At 51.4% G+C, this 18,265-nt stretch overlaps 1 protein-coding gene across 3 annotated transcripts in view; it reads right to left on the bottom strand.

Moving 5' to 3' along the window:
* Nucleotides 1-18,265, bottom strand: part of ECE1 (endothelin converting enzyme 1) — a 129,350-nt gene that overhangs the window by 57,873 nt on the left and 53,212 nt on the right. For 2 of the 3 annotated variants that reach the window (XM_031009777.3, XM_055387005.2), the window contains exons 2-3: nucleotides 16,146-16,232; nucleotides 5,241-5,382 (exon numbers count right to left, since the gene is read on the bottom strand). In XM_031009777.3, the coding sequence (XP_030865637.1) occupies nucleotides 5,241-5,382; nucleotides 16,146-16,232 (229 nt within the window). Of the gene's footprint in view, nucleotides 1-5,240; nucleotides 5,383-16,145; nucleotides 16,233-16,439; nucleotides 16,557-18,265 lie in introns of those variants that run through there. The other variant, XM_031009776.3, reaches the window with a different exon arrangement.

Here is an 18,265-nt window from a genome sequence, read left to right as displayed (position 1 = left end):
GCCTGAGGCAGCAACACGAAGCTGACTGTGCAGGACCGAGAATCACAGGCCCAGCCCCATCGTCCATCTACCCAGGCTGTGCTGATGACCAAAGGGACTTTACTGAACATGGCCGTGTACTGGGCACTTTGCACACATTCAGGATCTCATTTAACTCATTACAAGTCATCAGATGCAGGCATCATGTCCCTAGTTAAAGACGAAACTGAGGGAGTGAACGGAACAAGGTCGCCCAGCTATGTGGGAGGGCGGAGAGCTGAGAGCTGGGCCCAGGCCTGTCTTGGTTCAGCCATGCCAAGGCTGTGTTTTTCTGCTTTCCTTCCCCACCTCTCTGCCAGTCACACCAGGGGCTGGTGCAGCCTGACTGCTGAGATCCGTTTCCCCACCACACAGGGAGGCAGTGAGGCAGGGTGGGCTTTGGAGGCCACTAGACCTGGGTTCAAATCCAGCTTTCTACTTTTGCCAGTGGGGCTTTGGGCAAGTGACCTCATCGCTCCATGCCTCAGTTTATCCAACTAAAAGGAAGAAAGGTAGGACCAATTTCACAGATTTCACAGTGATGATGGCCATGGCTGGGCACGGGGGCTCAGCTTCCTCGAGTCTCAGGGTCTGAAGTTTCAGGCCAGTCTTTAGAGAGCAGCAAAGAACGCACGAGCTAGTATGGGCAGTGTTCCCCTCACTCAGGAACATAAGGCCAGTGGGCAGAGGTTCATTTGTGGAATTAGCAACATTTGATGACAAACACAAAGTCCTTCAGATGGGTGGCTGACAAAGGGCTCAGAGCAGCCGCACAACAGCAGGAAAATCAGGGTGATCTGACTTTGAGATAATCACACAACAATTAAAAATTATTGTTCACAGCCGAGAGGTGTGCCATAAAAAAATTATGGAGCCATTACACATGAAAACAGAGAAAGGAAATGGTGAGGGTGATGGTGCCATTTTAAATATCTCTAAATCAAATCACCTTAATCACAGTTGCATGCTCCACTCCCAAACTCGGGGAAGGCACCAGAATCTTTATGGGGCAGGGAAAGAATTTCCATGTAGGTTGAAAGAGCCTGTTGAGTATTATGATATAACTCCATACTTAGAGAAGGAAAAGAATACCTATTGTTTTCACACATCAAACCACAGGAAGGAAAATTTTACAATATCTTGGCTGGTGGAGATGCCCAGGAGACAGGCTGAGAGAGCCTAACGCGGGAAGACGCATCAGAATCTGTGTGTATGTGTCTGTGTGTGAGAGAGAGACAGACTGATTAATTAACTGATAAAGGTTTTTGCTGTTATCATACAGGGACTTGGGTTTAAAAACAAAACAAGAAACTAGTCCCAGAAGTCAGTCTCAGAGGCCGGGCTCAGTGGCTCATGCCTATAATCCCAGCACTCTGGGAGGCCGAGGTGGGCGGATCACCTGAGGTCAGGAGTTCGAGACCAGCCTGGCCAACATGGTGAAACTCCGTCTCTACTAAAAATACAAAAATTAGCCAGGTATGATGGGGGGCACCTGTAATCCCAGCTACTTGGGAGGCTGAGGCAGGAGAATCTTTTGAACCTGGGAGGCGGAGATTGCAGTGAGCCAAGATCACGCCACTGCATTCCAGCCTGGGCGACAAGAGTGAGACTCTGTCTCAAAAAAAAAAGATAAATAAATAAAGCAGTCTCAGAGATTTGAGTTCTTCACTAAGTGCCTACTTTGCTGGACATTGGGCTAGGGACCTACGAGGTGCTTAACGAGCAATGGCTTGATTATTTAACTATTTAAATGGTTTGCAGAAACTTCATGAAATATTCCTGGCCCAGGAAGTGCTTCATGCATTTTGATGACCTCATGGTTTCCAGGCCCCCTCATCTAAGGCCCCGTCTTCCTACGGAAACCTTCATTGACCCCCTTCCCTCTCTGGGCCCCTCAGCGGCCTGGGTGCCTGCTGTGCTACTGTGCTACGTCACGACCATCTCCTTGTCCATCTCTCCTACTAGAATGTGAACTTCAGGGCAGGCCAATATCCTATGCATTTTTATATTTCCATTGTCTAGCACTGTATTTGGCAACTAGCAGCTGTTTAATACGTGTTTTTTTTTTTTTTTTTTTTTGAGACAGAGTTTTTGCTCTGTCACCCAGGCTGAAGTGCAGTGGCATAATCTCGACTCGCTGCAACCTCTGCCTCCTGGGTTCAAGCAATTCTCCTGCCTCAGCCTCCTGAGTAGCTAGGATTACAGGCATCCAACACCACGCCTGGCTAATTTTTGTATTTTTAGTAGACACGAGGTTTCACCATGTTGGCCAGGCTGGTCTTGAACTCTTGACCTCAGGTGATCCACCCGCCTTGGCCTCCCAAAGGGCTAGGATTATAGGCATGAGCCACTGCGCCCGGCCTCAATACGTGTTTTTGAATGAACAACCGAATGAATGAAAGGCCTTATTCAGCACTTGTTCACCACCTGCAGAGGCAGCAAACATTTCTTTCCGTTGGGACATGCATGATCAATTGAGAAAGCAGAAACAGATCCTAGATTTAATTTACAGACACTCATCTGGACAGCCTGGCCTCAAAACTGTGTAGAATGCTTTCTTTAAAATATGTTCTTGGAGAATGTATTGTTTGTTTTGCTGCCTCTGTTTGCAAAGCACCAGCATGCTTCTGGAAAGGAAGCATAGCAGGAAGGTAAGTAAACACGTACTATGTGTCCAGACATTCCCAGAGGCTGGCCTTCAGAATCATCAGATTTGTTTTTTTTTTTTTTTTTGAGACAGAGTCTTGCTCTGTCACCCAGGCTGGAGTGCAGTGGTGCCATCTTGGCTCACTGCAACCTCTGCCTCCCAGGTTCAAGTGATTCTCCTGCCTCAACCTCTCGAGTAGCTGGTGTGCACCATCACAGCCACCTGAGTAGCTGGGACTACAGTTGTGCGCCACCATGCCTGGCTAATTTTTGTATTTTTAGTAGAGACGGGGTTTCACCATGTTGGTCAGGCTGGTCTTGAACATCTTGACCTCAGGTGATCTGTCCATCTCGGCCTCCCAAAGTGCTGGGATTACAGGCGTAAGCTACTGCGCCTGGCCAGATTTGCTTTGACTGGCCTGATGTTTGCTCAGATGTGGCCAGCACCAGCACCTGCTCCTGGGTAATGAGGTTACTGTTAATATCTGGGGTGGTCACTGCTTTCCCAGGTGGCTCAGGGGTCACTTGATACTCTGCCCAGCTCCACTCCAGGGGAAGAATGTTCCTCTCCCAGGTCCAGGCTGGAGAAAACCCTTCTGAGACCCAGAGAGGGACACAACAGAGACAGAAGCAGGATTCCTCCCAAGGGGCCCCACTGAGCAATAACAACAGAAATGTTTTGGGTCTGATCATCAGGAGCTGGCCCGTGGGGACTCCCTCCTGGTTTCTGGTGAAGACATATCTTCGGAGCTCCGAGGGGCAGTCTCAGGGCAACACTGGCTGCCGGAGTCTGGCCAGCTCCCGCTGCTCTGAGCCAAGAGCTGTGCAGACGTGCTGGCCAGGGTCCACACTGACCAGGAGGGGGTTCAGAACTAGAGCTGATTTAGGCTGAGGCGACATGGCAGTGGCAGGAGAGGATGACGAGCTTGTGTCCTGTTAGCAGAGGAGGCACAAACACACACACACATACACACCAGGGCACGATCACACAATATACATACACTCAGCAGAGAAAGGCTGTTCCCAGCTTGATCTTCCTTCCTACCCCTTCGTTCATTCAAACATTAATTTATTCATTTTACTATCTGCACACCTATGGCACAGGCACTATGCTAAGCACATCTGGTTAAGGGCCTGAAAACTAGTCATTAATTAGTCAAATATGCATTAAGCACCTGCTGAGCCATGCACATTTGGTAAAACACCTACAAACCATTATAGTTAACTAATCAAGCAATTATTTCTTAAGTACAACCTATCTTTGTGGAATGAATGAATACCTGTGTGCCTTACCCAGGAGGGATGGAAGAATGTTCAGATGAAGGCCCTGCTCTTTTCTAGGCCCCCGAGTCCCCTCCCCACCCCAGCGCAGGGTGGCCACCCTCACAGACCAGCAACTTCACAGAGGGAAGGCTCCACACAGCCTGGAGTGGATGTTCCAAGATCCTGTGAAAGCTCCTAATCTCTCTCATGGGGTGAGCGACCGAGTCAGTGGGTGGGACGCTGAGCAGAGCCCCCAGAGGCTGCTCAACTAGGTGAACCATCTGCCATCAGAAGAATAGATGTTGGGGCACAGGGGACTGAGAGGTCCTGGCTTTGGCTAATTCCCCATTCTTATTTCTAACTTGGATCCACCCCTTCGCACTTCATAAGTGTTTACTGAGCATCAACTCTGTGTGAGGCAGCTGGCTAGATCCACTCAGTTGGAAACAGAGAACCAGTCTCAGACCCCTCCAGCAGGATCAGAGTGGCCCAATTGTATCACCATTCAAAGTGGGACAAAGGCACCGATCAAGGAACACGATGGGCAGCTGGATCTGGAAGGGCAGCTCTCTTGGGGGTGTAATGCGCTCTGGAGGGTACTTGGATTACAAAGGGAGGTGGAGCCTGGGCTTGAGCCCAGTAGCCTGTGGGTGAATTCCAACCTCCGCATTGGATTAGCAAGTCACTCTATCTCAGTGCCTCAGTTTCCTAATATGGAAAAGGGGCCAAAAGTAACCACACCTCACAGGGCTGCCTCCAGGAGGAAATGACATTGCATCTGAAGCGAGGGGTGTGGTATTTGGGTATTTGGTCCGAGGAAAGAATTCAGTAAACAGAGGGCATTATTGTTATTTTATTGGAACTAGAGATAGCAGACAATGTCAGCCTATGTGTGTAATTACCCCACATCCTAGCAACAACAGTACCCAGAGCTAAAGTTGAAGAAGTCCTACGAGGCACCAGCTATGGGACATATGTTATCTCTAGTCCGCAGACCCATCCCCCAGTTGGGTACTGTTTTCCCATTTAAATTAGAGAAGACACAGGCTGAGGGAATAAGTGACTTGTCCGAGGTCACACAGCCAGTAAGTTGCTGGGACAGGATGTGGACTCAAGTGCGAGACCTTTATACCACCCACGCTGCCCACTTCCCGGGTCTTGGTCTATCTCAGCACCCAGACCGCCCTGGGCCTGGCTCCCTCCTTGGCCTCAGAGCCCTGCCCCGGCTTAAGCAGGGAAGCCCCCCTCGCCCAAGCTGACAGAGCCGGGGGCAGGAGTGAGTCAAGCCCACCATGCAACACGGAGGCACCTACTTGTCTGGTACTGGATGCCCAGTGCTGCCAAGCAGGCCACCAGTCCTGCCGCCAGAAGTACCACCAGCACCACCAGCCGCTTCTCCACCTGGGTCCGTGCAGCCCAGCACCTCTGGCCACTCCGGGGGCTGTGGAAGTTCACCTGCAGGGAAGGAGGCAGGAGGGGCAGGGAAGACGTGAGCCCCGGGCCCCGCTTCCCTTGGAGGAAGGGGCTCCGCTGCAGGCCCAGGCCCTGGGGAGGCATCAGGGCTGCCTCCTGTCTCAGGGGTGGTCTGGTTCCCACAGATTCAGCCCTAATCCAGGAAAGGAACAGCCACCCTGCTCAGCTGCTCGGATCTGCTCCCAAACATCAGAGAGTCAAGCAGCTCGGCCCCGACAGGCTTGTTTTTTTGTGTCACTCGATATGAGTGGAAGGAAAAAACTACAGCTTTTCCCTGTTTCTCCAGTGAGGAGTTCAAAAAAGAACAGGATGTTTGGACTTGCAGGCATCCAGTGAGTACCCAGCTGGGCTCTCTGCAGAGCCCCCACATCAGCGGGGTCAGGGACAAGGGTGACACAGCCATGGCTCACACTTCCCAGAAGCACAGACATCCTTAGCTCATTAAACCCTCATAATCCCACGCAAAAACACGCGAGCCACCTTGTTATTTTTCTTTTTACAAGTGAGGAAACTGAGGTCCAGAGAGGTGAGACCCTGGCTTCTCACCACCCAGCTGAATGGGGACAGCTGGGATTGGAACCCAAAGCTGTTGATGCCCGAGCCCATCAGTGGATCAGAGGTGGATCCTGGGAGATGTTGGCAGAGATGCAAGGAGAAATAGCTCCATTCAGGTCCTGAAAGGGAGGAAAAATCCCTCCAGCCTAACAGTCTAGCTAAACAGGAAGGGAGGCACAATGAGAGGAAGTGCAGGGTGTGGCAGGGCCCTCCCTGCCCGAGGAGGGACACACCAGCCAGCAGCAATGGGGGCCGACAGCCCAGGCCTCTCACACCCAAGGCAGCTTGGGGTTCTCCTCTGTTCCAAGAGACGCTTCCTGGAAAACCCATGGCCACAAGACAGGAAGGGTCTCCTGAAGGTGGGGTGACATGTGTTCAGTGACACTGTGTCATGTGCTAACAGCTGAGCACCAACTCAGGGCCATGCTGGAAATACACAGCCCAGCAGGGAGGCAGATAAAGAAACAGACTGGGGTGGGCAGGGGTTCAATCAGGGAGGGCTTCCTGGAAGGGGTGATGTCTGGCCTGGGTCAGTCAGAATAAGTAGGAGCTGGCCAGATAAGAGGGAATGGAAGTGGAGAGGAGAGGAGGGCCTAGATCCTAAGGGGCACAGAAAGCCAGGTTAAGAGCCTGGACTTCCTCTTGAGGACTGGAGTGACATGATTAAATTTACCCTTTGGGAAGGGCAGGGTGGAGGGAGCAAGGCTTGCCAGGAAGAGGGGAAGCTGTCAGGGAAGATGAGGAGACTCAGACTGACCTGCAACGGCCCCACCAACAGCCTGAGGGGTGCCCCTGGTGCCGGGTCAGAGCCCTGAGGGAGTCCCACCCTGGCACTCGGGGATCTGAAGTGGGTCACTTGAGGGAAGGGTACTGAGAAGCCACGTGGCCATGGTTAGGTATTTACTGGGCAGGAAATGACTGGGAATTGCTGCTCCAGAGATGGAGGAACACAAGCACTTTCTGTGGGAAAAAAAAAACTGGGTTCCAAAACTGAGAAAAGGGGCCGGGCGTGGGGGCTCATGCCTGTAGTCCCAACAGTTTAAAAGGCTGAAGTGGGAGGATCACCTGAGGTCAGGAGTTCAAGACCAGCCTGGCCAACATAGAGAAGCCCCATCTCTACTAAAAAACACAAAAATTAGCCGGGAGTGGTGGCGGGCGCCTGTAATCCCAGCTACTCGGGAGGCTGAGGCAGGACAATCGCTTGAACCCGGGAGGCGGAGGTTGCAGTGAGCTGAGATTGCGCCACTGCACTCCAGCCTGGGCGACAGAGCGAGACTCCGTCTCGGAAAACAAAACAAAACAAAACAAAACTGAGCAAAGGATCTTGGGGCTTAGAGACACTTCCGTGGAGGCCCAGGAGTCTCAGACACTGAAGCAGCTGGGTCAGGCAGTGGGAGGGATGCCGCCCGCTCAAATCCCTCAAGAATCTCTTCTGAAAAAGTGAGCAATGAAAGTTTCAGACCATGAATTAAAACTTCATGAACTAAAACTTCAGGCTGTGAGGGCCTGGTGCAGACAGAGACAGCCTGGTATGATGCTAACATGTACACTGTACTCAAATGTTTATAAAGTGCTTTTTCAGAGTAATCAGTTATCTCACACACTTTACCTTGGTCTCTGGTACTCAGAGGGGTCCCAAGGACTTGAAGCAGGCACTGCCTTGCCTAGGGACACTGATGTATGTGTCCTGCTGCCCCTAATTTGTTTCACCCTTCCTCCTTTAGGCTTCTCATGTCCCCATTATCATGGCTCAGCTCACAGGGCACAAGGAGGCCATGAGACAGTGTTTTGTTTTGTTTTGTTTTGTTTTCTTGAGACGGAGTCTCCCTCTGTTACCCAGGCTGGAGTGCAATGGCACGATCTCGGCTCACTGCAACCTCTGCCTCCCGGGTTCAAGCGATTCTCCTGCCTCAGTCTCCTGAGTAGCTGAGATTACAGGCACGTGCTACCACGCCCGGCTAACTTTTGTATTTTTAGTAGAGACAGGGTTTCACCATGTTGGTCAGGCTGATCTCGAACTCCTAACATCGTGATCCACCCGCCTCAGCCTCCCAAAGTGCTGGGATTACAGGCATGAGCGACTGCACCTGGATGAGACCTTGGTTTAAGAGGTACCCATCAGCCAGGCATGGTGGCTCATGCCTATAATCTCAACACTTTGGGAGGCTGAGGCAGGAGGATGGCTTGAGCCCAGGAGTTCAAGACCAGAATGGGCAACACAGTCAGACCCCATCTCTTAAAAAAAATTAAATTAAATTAGCTAGGCATGGTGGCATGCACCTGTAGTCCCAGCTACTTGGGAGGCTGAGGTGGGAGGATTGCTTGAGCCCGGAAGGTCGAGGCTGCAGTAAGCCATGATTGTGCCCCTGCACTCCAGCCTGGGCAACAGAGCAAGACCCTATCTCAAAAAAGAAAAAAAGAGGCCAGGCGCAGTGGCTCATGACTGTAATCCCAGCACCTTGGGAGGGTGAGGTGGGCGGATCACCTGAGGTTGGGAGTTTGAGACCAGCCTGGCCAACATGGTGAAACCCTGTCTCTACTAAAAATATAAAAATTAGCCAGGCATGGTGACTCATGCCTGTAATCCCAGCTACTGGGGAGGCTGAGGTGAGAGAATCACTTGAAACTGGGAGCTGGAGGTTGCAATGAGCAGAGATCACGCCACTGCACTCCAGCCTGGGTGACAGAGTGAGACGCTGTCTTGAAAACAAAAAAAAAAAAAAAAAGAAAGAAAAGAAAAGAAAAGAGGTACCCCTGTGCCTGGTGCTGGCTCCAGGGAGCCAAAGGACACAGCCACTAGGCTTGGGATGCAGGAGAACCTCACCTTAAATGTACAGGGAAATGTCGTGGTGTGGGCGACAAGGAGACAGCTAAGAGCAAGGAGCAAAGCCATCTGCGGAGAGAAGGGAGAGAAAAAGGAACAGAAGGGGAAGATGAAAGAAACAGAGGGAGAGGAAAGGGAAAAAAGAACAATGGCAGCAAATAAACACTTGAGTGCTAAGTGCCTGGGATCATATTAATTCTATTTTGATAGTGCAATTCTATCTTCATAACATTCTTTTTTTTTTTTTTTTGAGACGGAGTCTTGCTCTCTCACCCAGGCTGGAGTGCAGTGCCACCATCTCGGCTCATTGCAACCTTGGCCTCCCGGGTTCAAGAGATTCTCCTGCCTCAGCCTCCCGAGTAGCTGGGACTACAGGCACATGCCACCACACCTGGCTAATTTTTTGTATTTTTAGTAGAGATGGGGTTTCACCGTGTTAGCCAGGATGGTCTCAATCAATCTCCTGACCTCGTGATCCACCCGCCTTGGCCTCCCAAAATGCTGGAATTACAGGCATGAGCCACAGCGCCCGGCCCATAACATTCCTTTTTTTTAACTTTTTTTAAATTTTTTTTTTTTTTTTTTGAGATGGAGTCTCACTGTGTCGCCCAGGCTGGAGTGCAGTGGAGAGGTCTCTGTTCACTGCAACCTCTGTCTCCCAAGTTCAAGCAATTCTCCTGCCTCAGTGTCCCAAGTAGCTGGGATTACAGGTGTCCGCCACCACACCCGGCTAATTTTTGTATTTTTAGTAGAGACAGGGTTTCACCATGTTGGCCAGGCTGGTCTCAAACTCCCGACCTCAGGTGATCTGCCCGCCTCAGCTTCCCAAAGTGCTGGGATTACAGGCATGAACCACTGCACCCGGCCTATCTTCACAACATTCCTAAGAGTAGGTATTAGCGTTAGCTCCAGACGAAACACGGGAAGTCAGGGCATGAAGGCAAAGAGAGAGGAGAGAGAACAGCGAGGCAACCGACGTCTCCAGGACTGGCAGCCGCAGACCTACCACAGGAAGTGGAGCTGACCCTCACTATTTGATGCAAAGTGCTGAATCTAAACAGATGGTGTTCACTGCAAAATTAAATTAAAATTAAGCCAGAATTGAATTAAAAATTCATAGTTCCAGGCAAGAATGGCAAATGGAGTTTGAAAATGGGGTTTTTAACCTTTGTCTTGTTCTTTGCTTGACTTGTACTATCTGCTACGGGCCTCATGGTTTCTGGATAAGCCTTGTCTCTAAAGGCAGAACGAATCCAGATGCCTCTCCCTGGGGCAGGAGAAGTCACCTAGAGGTACTAGGCCAGGATCAGGAGGCCTCTCCAGGGCAGGGTGGCCAATTCCTGGGTGCAATGGAAAGGGCTGGGCCGTGAGTCAGGGCACCGATCTGCTTCCAATGGCCGCTGGCCTCGGCTGAGTCTCTTCTTTGCATCCCTGTCCCACCTGCCCAGCCTCCTTCATGGGACTGTGGAGGGGATCCGTGAGATGAGGTCACAGCATGGGGAGATGTGACTGGTTTCTTACTTTTCTTTTGGAAGTGAGGTCCTGTCAAGCATGGGAGACTGGCCTAAGCAGCTTGGAGGGTAGGAGGATTGGTGGCAGGCAGCCCAGTCCATCTCAGGAGAGAGGACTGTGAAATGGCCATCCGCTAAGAGGCAGCGCTGATGCCTGGAAGACGCACAATCACTGCAGATGCTCAGCTCGCTGGTGGGCTTAATTTCCTACTTATTGTCGTGGGAGGCAGAAAGAGAATGAGAGGGAGGGGGTTCCCTCAAAAGAGAGAGGTGGAGAATGAGACAAAGAAATGAGAGAGCCAGAGAAACAGAAAGAGCGAGAGAGCTAGAGTAAGGGAAAAAGAACAGCGCTGTCCAGCCAGGAGTTCCCAGGGTTTCCACAGCCAAGGGAACAAAGCCCTAATCCGGGACACATATTTGGTTACAGAAGTGAGTGCTTGGCTCACCTAGGCTTACAGCAAGAACAAGTTCTGCAGGTGAGGACGGGGCCTGCTGCCTGGGGCCTAGGAGACAAGCCAGGAGCAGAAAGGGTGGGGAGCCAGGTGAAGCCAGGTTTTCAGAGTCAGGTCGGAAGGGAAGGCAGAACCCAGCAACCTGGGCTGCACGAAGCAGCAATGGGAGTGGTCTGGCCAAGGGTCTGGCAGGAATCCCACCCCTCTGCAGCCCAGAAGCCCAGCCACCTGGGAGCGCTGGCAGGGGCACCAGGCTCCCTGGAGTAAGCCTTTGAGAGCAAGTCGACTGTGACAGCCCAGCCTGCGAGGAACCCTGCCTCCGAAAGTTCCCCAAAGTCAGTTTGGGGAAGTTTCTTCCAGTAAAGTTTCCATGAGGTGGCCTTCTGGCTGAGGCAATGGGGTCAGTCCAGAGCAAAATTCTCAAGTCCTTGTGTCCTCTTGTCTCTGCCTGAGCCTTGTCTGCTACCCCACCCAGATGCCTGACTTTAAATGACTGGTAACAGCTTAAAATATGATCCGTTGTAGGGGAGGGCACTCCTCACATCTTAGCAAGAATCAAAGGCTAATATTTACAAGTACTTTCCAACTTTCATCGCTTCCCAGAAGGAACACCCAGCTCCCCACAGCATGGGAGAAAGATGGTAACCCTGAGAAGTCAAATATCCCACTGTGTGTTGCTGGGCAGTCTCTGGGCCTCAGTCTCCCATCTCTAAAATGAGGAGGCTGATTGAGGTCCCAGGTGTGACTTCTCAGACTCTCGAACCTCAAGGCTATATAATAGGCAAACAGAGTTGATAACAACTCCAGGTAAACAGACATGTCTTTTTAAAGTATTGAGCGGGCTTGTCCCTGAAATCACCCTGGAAAGACAGCTTTGGCCAGGCATGACAGCTCATATCTGTAATCCCAGCACTTTGGGAGGCCAAGGTGAGAGGATCGCTTGAGCCCAGGAATTCAAGGCTGCAGTGAGCCATGATCATGCCACTGCACTCCAGCCTGGGCAACAGAGCGAGACCCTGCCTCAAAAAAAAAAAAAAAAAAAAAGGCTGGGCACAGTGGCTCATGTCTGCAATCCCAGCACTTTGGAAGGCTGAGGCAGGTGGATCACCTGAGGTCGGGAGTTTGAGGCCAGGCTGGCCAACATGGTAAAACTCCATCTCTACTAAAAATACAAAAATTAGTCACGCATGGTGGCATACGCCTGTAATCCCAGCTACTGGGGAGGCTGAGGTGGGAGAATTGCTTGAACCCAGGAGGTGGAGGTTGCAGTGAGCTGAGATTGTGCCACCGCACTCCAGCCTGGACAACAAGCAAGGCTCTGTCTCAAAAAAAAAAAAAAAAAAAAGAGAAGAGAAGAGAGCCCTGTGCAAGGTGGAAAAAAAAATGAGAAAACTATAACTAAGAATTTCATATCTCACCTTTCTTTTTTTCTTAACAACAACAAAAAAAGATTTTTAGAAGTAACTGAATGAATTTCAAAGGTTTTGGTAGACATGGCCATCTGCTCCTCAGTTCAGGCTGCAGGTGTAACTTCAGCTATATCCCTTCCTGCCGCTGAAAATGGTGTATGTTCAGGTGTGGGAAGATCAGGCAGCTGGCTTTGGCAGAGCAGAGGCTTCAGAGCAAAAGCTAGCATATTTAGATGTATATTATTATATCATGTCACTCATAGAGAGTTTCTGTAATAATCCTCGTAATAACCTAATAACCAAATCCATTTTCTAAGCATTATCCAAAATGCTTTCCCTCATACTGTCCCATTGAGCCTTTGCAACAGCTCTGAGAGGTGGGCTAATAATATTAACCCCATTTTACAAAGAAAGCTGTGGAAGTGAGTTGCTTTCAGGTCTCACAGCCCAGGAGAGACAGAGCTGGGGCTCCAAGTTAGAGCCAGCTTCCTTTGAATTCTGTGCTTGGTTCAGAGTGACTCACTTTAGTAGACTGCAAGTAATCTGTGCCTAAAATATGGGATAAAGAAAAAGAAAAGGTTAGGCACGGTGGCTGTAATCCCAGCCCTTTGGGAGGCTGAGGCAGGAGGATCACTTGAGGCCAGGAGTTCGAGACCAGCCTGGGCAACATGGCAAAACCCCATCTCTACTAAAAATACAAAAAATTAGCCAGGCATGGTGGCACGTGCCTGTAGTTCCAGCTATTTGGAGGCTGAGGTGAGAGAATCACAGGTCAAGGCTGCTAGTAAGCCCAGATTGTGCCACTGCACTCTAGCCTGGCCAACAGAGTGAGACCTTGTCTCAAAAAAAAAAAAGAAAAAGAAAAACCCTTTCAGGTGAGGTACAGGTAGAATTTTGCTCTGGTTAAATTCAACATTGGCCAGCAGGTCCAATAATAAAAAATAAATAAATGTGGCAAGTAATAAAGTAACAAATGTGTCAAGTTTGGCTGAAAAATGGAAGTTTTCATTTATTAGTTATTGGTGTTGATCACTTGGGACTTCCTAAAACGAATGGACTTCAAAATCTTGAAAAATCAAATGGCTTATTTTTTAGCTGTCCATCCATCAAGAGAAAGGATTTGGGATGAAGGGTCTCTTTTAAAAAGTCTAAAATTGAGAGCGCAGGCTGGATGTGGTGGCTCATGCCTGCAGTCCCAGCACTTTGGGAGGCCGAGGCAGGCAGATCACCTGAGGGCAGGAGTTCGAGACCAGCCTGGCCAACATGGCAAAACCTTGTCTGTACTGAAAATACAAATATTAGCCGAGCGTGGTGACGTGCGCCTGTAATCCCAGCTACTCTGGAGGCTGAGGCAGGAGAATTGCTTGAACCTGGGAGGCGGAGGTTGCAGTGAGCTGAGATCGCGCCACTGCACTCCAGCCTCTACAACAGAGAGAGACTCTGTCTCAAAATAAATAAATAAATAAAAATAAATAAAGTTGAGAGAGAAGTTGTGTTGCTAGCAACCGGCCCAAAGGAAATAATCTGAAAAGCTAAAAATGGGTCACCCATAGAGTGACAGCAATTGAGCCTAAGTGTCCAATTACAGTGGATTGAATAAATATATTTTTATATGTTGGTACCATGAGGTGTTATGATTTTTAACGGCAGCATGTTTCAGAAGTTTCTGACAATGTAGAAGATGCTGAATGAAAAATGTGGGATATAACATTGTGTATTTAGAGTGAGCTCAACTATGTTTAAAAATATATACATACAAGTGTGAAAAACTAGAAACCGTTATCTCCAAGTGGCAGGATTACTGCTCCGTTTTTATTCCTTTTTATACTTGACTATCTTTTTTTCTCCCCCAAGTGAGCATATAAAGCTTTTACATTGGGAAAAAAAAAAATGATTGAAAACATTCAATTAATAGAATACTCTGCCTCATAAACGGAGATGAATGGGTCCTTGACTCAGGAAAAAAAAAAAAAAAAGCAAGCACTGGCTACTTCATGTTTACTTTGGGGAAGTTGTGGCAGCACCACACAAGCCAAGCTGGGTACCCACAAAAATGCCCCAAATCCTTGCATAACCTCTTTGCCTTTTCCTGCAAGTAAAGTGGAAAATGTATCCATTTGGGTACAGAACACTAACTCCAACCATAGACGACAGCGACGTGACCCCAGGAATGTCTCTAACCTCTCTTTGTCCCTCACCTTTATCATCAATAACGTGGCCACGCCAGCCCTTACTTCATGGGTCATAAAACAATAATCCTAGCAGGCCGCATATAATATGTATGACATCCACTTTCTCTAACATCCATTTCACAGTGAGGCCATCACCACTGAAAGAGATTAAGCCACTAGCCCAAGGTCGTGAGTGGAGTAAGAACTCAAACCCGGGTCTCTGGCTTCAGAGACGGGGCTCCTCCTGCTTGGCCGGGGGCCCTCCCCAGAGAAATGTGCTATTTCATCTGAAAAAGGCTATACCCCAAACAGGCTGCTGTGAGGATAACAGCAACACAGCATTATTACTTTGCTGTGAATTCTGAAATGCTTTTGTGTTGATATATTTAGACCCTTCTGTGGAAGATGAGACTGAAAAACATTGCTGATTAGATTCTGTTTTGATTTGAGAAGGGAAAAGCACCTGCCCCAGAAATCTAATTTCCTGCTGGCTTCAGCCTCTTAAGAAGAGTCCACTGGGAAGAGGTTTGAGACAGACAGGGTTTGACGTGTCGCTCTCGGATTTTTAGCTCTGTGACCGAAGGCCAGTGGTTGCCCCTCTCAGAGCCTCAGTTTCCACATCTGTAAGTGGGGACAGTAATCCCTACAGCTCTCAGGGGTGTTCCTGAAGGTTAAACAGGGGTACCACACCTCCCAGTGGGGAGAGCCCTTGGGACTGTGAGTTTGGGTCCCCTGGGCCTATGTGACCCTGGAGGAGGAACTCCATCAATGGTGTCTCCCTGCGCTGGGAGGATTATTCCCGCTTCTAAGAGGCGTATCTGAGTGGAGTGGGCCTGGCAACTAAGCGTCCATTCATCCTAAGCTCGCCTTTGGGAAGAGTTGTGTGCCAGTTCACCAAGTGGCCCCAAGATTCTCCCGAATACTTCCCTTGGTCTACCTGGCAGAAGTCCTCCGAGAACTGGGGTGCCCCAGCTCCTCTTTCTACACTGGCTTCTCAAAAGCCAGATCACTGGGTCTCCTAGGGTGTCCGCAGCGTTTCCAGAACCTTCCCACGCACCTGGCTGGCTCCAAACCCCTCCAGCACTGAGGTCTTGGCCACAACTGTCCTAGTGCAGCCCCCCAGGGACAGGAGGGCAGAAAGCAGCCTTGCTCAATGTCCTGTCACAAGGCAGGGACGGGGGTGGGGCCCTCCCCAGGAGTGGGCAGATGGGATGCCCACAGGCGGAGACCCTGGGGAGGGGAGGAATTGGACTTCCTGAGTAGGCTGGAAAAGGGGCAGGGAGAGGGGGCAGAGAACAGGTTTCTGGCCCCAGGAAACTCAGGTATTGGGAGGGCAAGAGGAAGAGGGTGGTACTGCCTCCCGGATAAGGTGACCAACTTTCCCAGTTTGCCCCGGACTGGGGGAGTGGGTTCCAGGGATGCAGGGCTTTCCACGCTAAAACAGAAACAGCCGTAGACTCTGCCGGTAATGGGCCTGGGCAAGTCCCGGGACATTCACAAACTGTGCCTTCTGTGGAAAGGGAACTGGACCAGTTCGGGTCTCGGGGGTGCTTTCAACTCTGCCACCTGGGCTGTGGCCCCAGAAGCAGGTGGCCGGGAGGCTCTAGGGGTGGCGGGGGCAGGTGAGGGGAAACTGGTGGGCTCCGGAGCTTCTCCGCGCGGAGCTCCTGCTGCGGGGAAGCGCGGCCCCTCCCGGATGCCGGGACGAGGGAGGGGAAGGGAGGGGAAGAGGCGGGGTAGGTAGGGGCGGGGGGCGCGGCAGCGGCAGCGCGCATGCCCGGGCCCGGGGCGCCTGGACCTCGGGAGGGAGCGAGGGCGCCTACCTGCAGGCCGTTGGGGTATGCGTCGCCCTCGGAGAGCGAGTCCACCAGGTCCTCCTCGTCCAGCGTGGCCCGCTTGTACGTCGACATCTGCAAGGCCAAATGCAGCACGGACTCCCTCAGCGCCTCCATGGCTCTCGCACCCGAATGGGGAAGCGGCCCCGACCCTGGCGCCGCCGCCGCCGCGCCCCGCCCCGGCCTGGACACCCGAGACCGAGACCGGCCCACGGAGCGGCCCGCGCGGGGAGGGGTCCCGCCCGCCTCCCGCCCCCGCCCTCCGTGCCGCGCCCGCCTCACCCCCAGCGCCGACAGCAGGGCGGACACCGGGGGCGGCCACACGCCCCGCATGCTGCGCCCCAGACGCCTGGTCCCGCTGCCCGGGTGGCCGGGATGGGACGGGCCGGGCCAGTCGTTGCACCACCTTCGCGGGCGGGGCCTGATCGGTTCGCCGGCGCCCGGTTCCCAACCTCCGGCCTCCCGGGGAGACCCCAAGACCCGAGAGGCCCGGGGGAGATGGGGACCCCTCCCTTTCCCGGAGGTCGGGAGAGGGGGCCCCCAAACTGAAGCCCCTAGCAGGCAGGAAAGGCCCTCACAGTGACCCCTCCTTCGAGAAAATCTTAAGTCCCCCTTCAACAACCGGGTCCCCAGTGGCAGATAACAAAAGTATCAGGAAGGTGCCCTCGATTTGGCCCAGAGCAATCAAGACAGGTTCCCCCCGGCATCAGCCCTTAGGTGTGTCTAGGGGGTTAATGCTAGAAAGACCAGACAAAAAAGGTGGGGTAAAAAGATTGGTGTCCCCTTTCAGTTCCCCTTTCTAGCTCAGAGGCCTTTAAGCCAGAGGTCGTGAATGAGTTTCAGAAAATTTCAGAGAACTCCCCGACACGGGATGAAAGGAGCTGTGTGTGTGCATTTGGATGGCTGCAGGGTGGTCTGGTGGTCACCCCCGTGCTCAAAGGTGTCGCCCTCCCTGCAACACAAGAGAACCATTGCTCCAGGGGGAGTCAGAAGCCAGGAAGGGGACCCTTCTTTCCCATCTTCCCCCTCAAGACTCGGAGCCTCAGTCAGGTGCCCCCCTCCCCAGCCCCTGAGCCCTCTCCTATAACCCTAGGCAGGGAAAGGGGGCTCTCTCGGATATGAGGTGTTCAGTTAGGGACTCAGCCCCAGCACTGTCCCAACCAAGAACCCCAGAGAGGTCTAACCCAACAGATTTCCAAAGGACTCTCCGCTTCTAGCAAGGTGGGAATCCCTGCATTTATGCGTACTTTTCAGCTTTGCAAAGTGCATTTCTGCTCATTCCAAATTTGATTCTCACAGTCACACGTATGTGTGAATAAACAGGTTTAGAGGGGTGAGGGGCCTGACGTCACAGGGACAGTGAGGGCAGTGGCTCCAGATGGTCTCCTGGCTTCCACTCCTGCCCTCTGACAGCCCCCTCAGCAGCCAGGATGAGCCTTTAAAATGAAATCTGGCTGAGGCCAGGCGCCATGGCTCGCTCACGCCTGTAATCCCAACACTTTGGGAGGCCAAGTTGGGTGGATCACTTGAGGTCAGGAGTTCAAGACCAGCCTGGCCAACATGATGAAACCCCATCTCTACTAAAAATACAAAAAATCAGCTGGGCCTGGTGGCATGCGTCTGTAATCCCAGCTACTCAGGAGGCTGAGGCAGAAGAATCGCTTGAACCCAGGAGGTCGAGGTTGCAGTGAGCTGAGATTGTACCACTGTACTCTAGCCTGGGTGACAGAGTGAGACTCCATCTCAAACAAACAAACCACAGAAATCTGGCTGGGTTCAGTGGTTCACACCTGTAATCCCAGCACTTTGGGAGGCTGAGGCAGGAGGATCACTTGAGTCTAATTCTAGGCCAGCCTGGGCAACACGGACCCCATCTCTACAAAAAGAAAAAATATATATATATATATTTATATATTATATATTTTTAATTAGCAGGACGTGGTGGTATGCGCCTGTAGTCCCAGCTACTTGGGAGGCTTAGGTGGGAGAATCGCTTGAAGCCAGGAGGTGGCGGCTACAGTGAGCTGTGATTGCACCACTGCACTCCAGCCTGGACGACACAACAAGATCTTGTCTGAGTAAATAAAATAAAATAAAATAAAATTCTG

The sequence above is a fragment of the Gorilla gorilla genome, chromosome 1 (assembly GCF_029281585.2).
Source record: "Gorilla gorilla gorilla isolate KB3781 chromosome 1, NHGRI_mGorGor1-v2.1_pri, whole genome shotgun sequence".
Lineage (NCBI taxonomy): Eukaryota > Metazoa > Chordata > Mammalia > Primates > Hominidae > Gorilla > Gorilla gorilla.
This window is presented reverse-complemented; position numbering and strand designations above follow the sequence as displayed.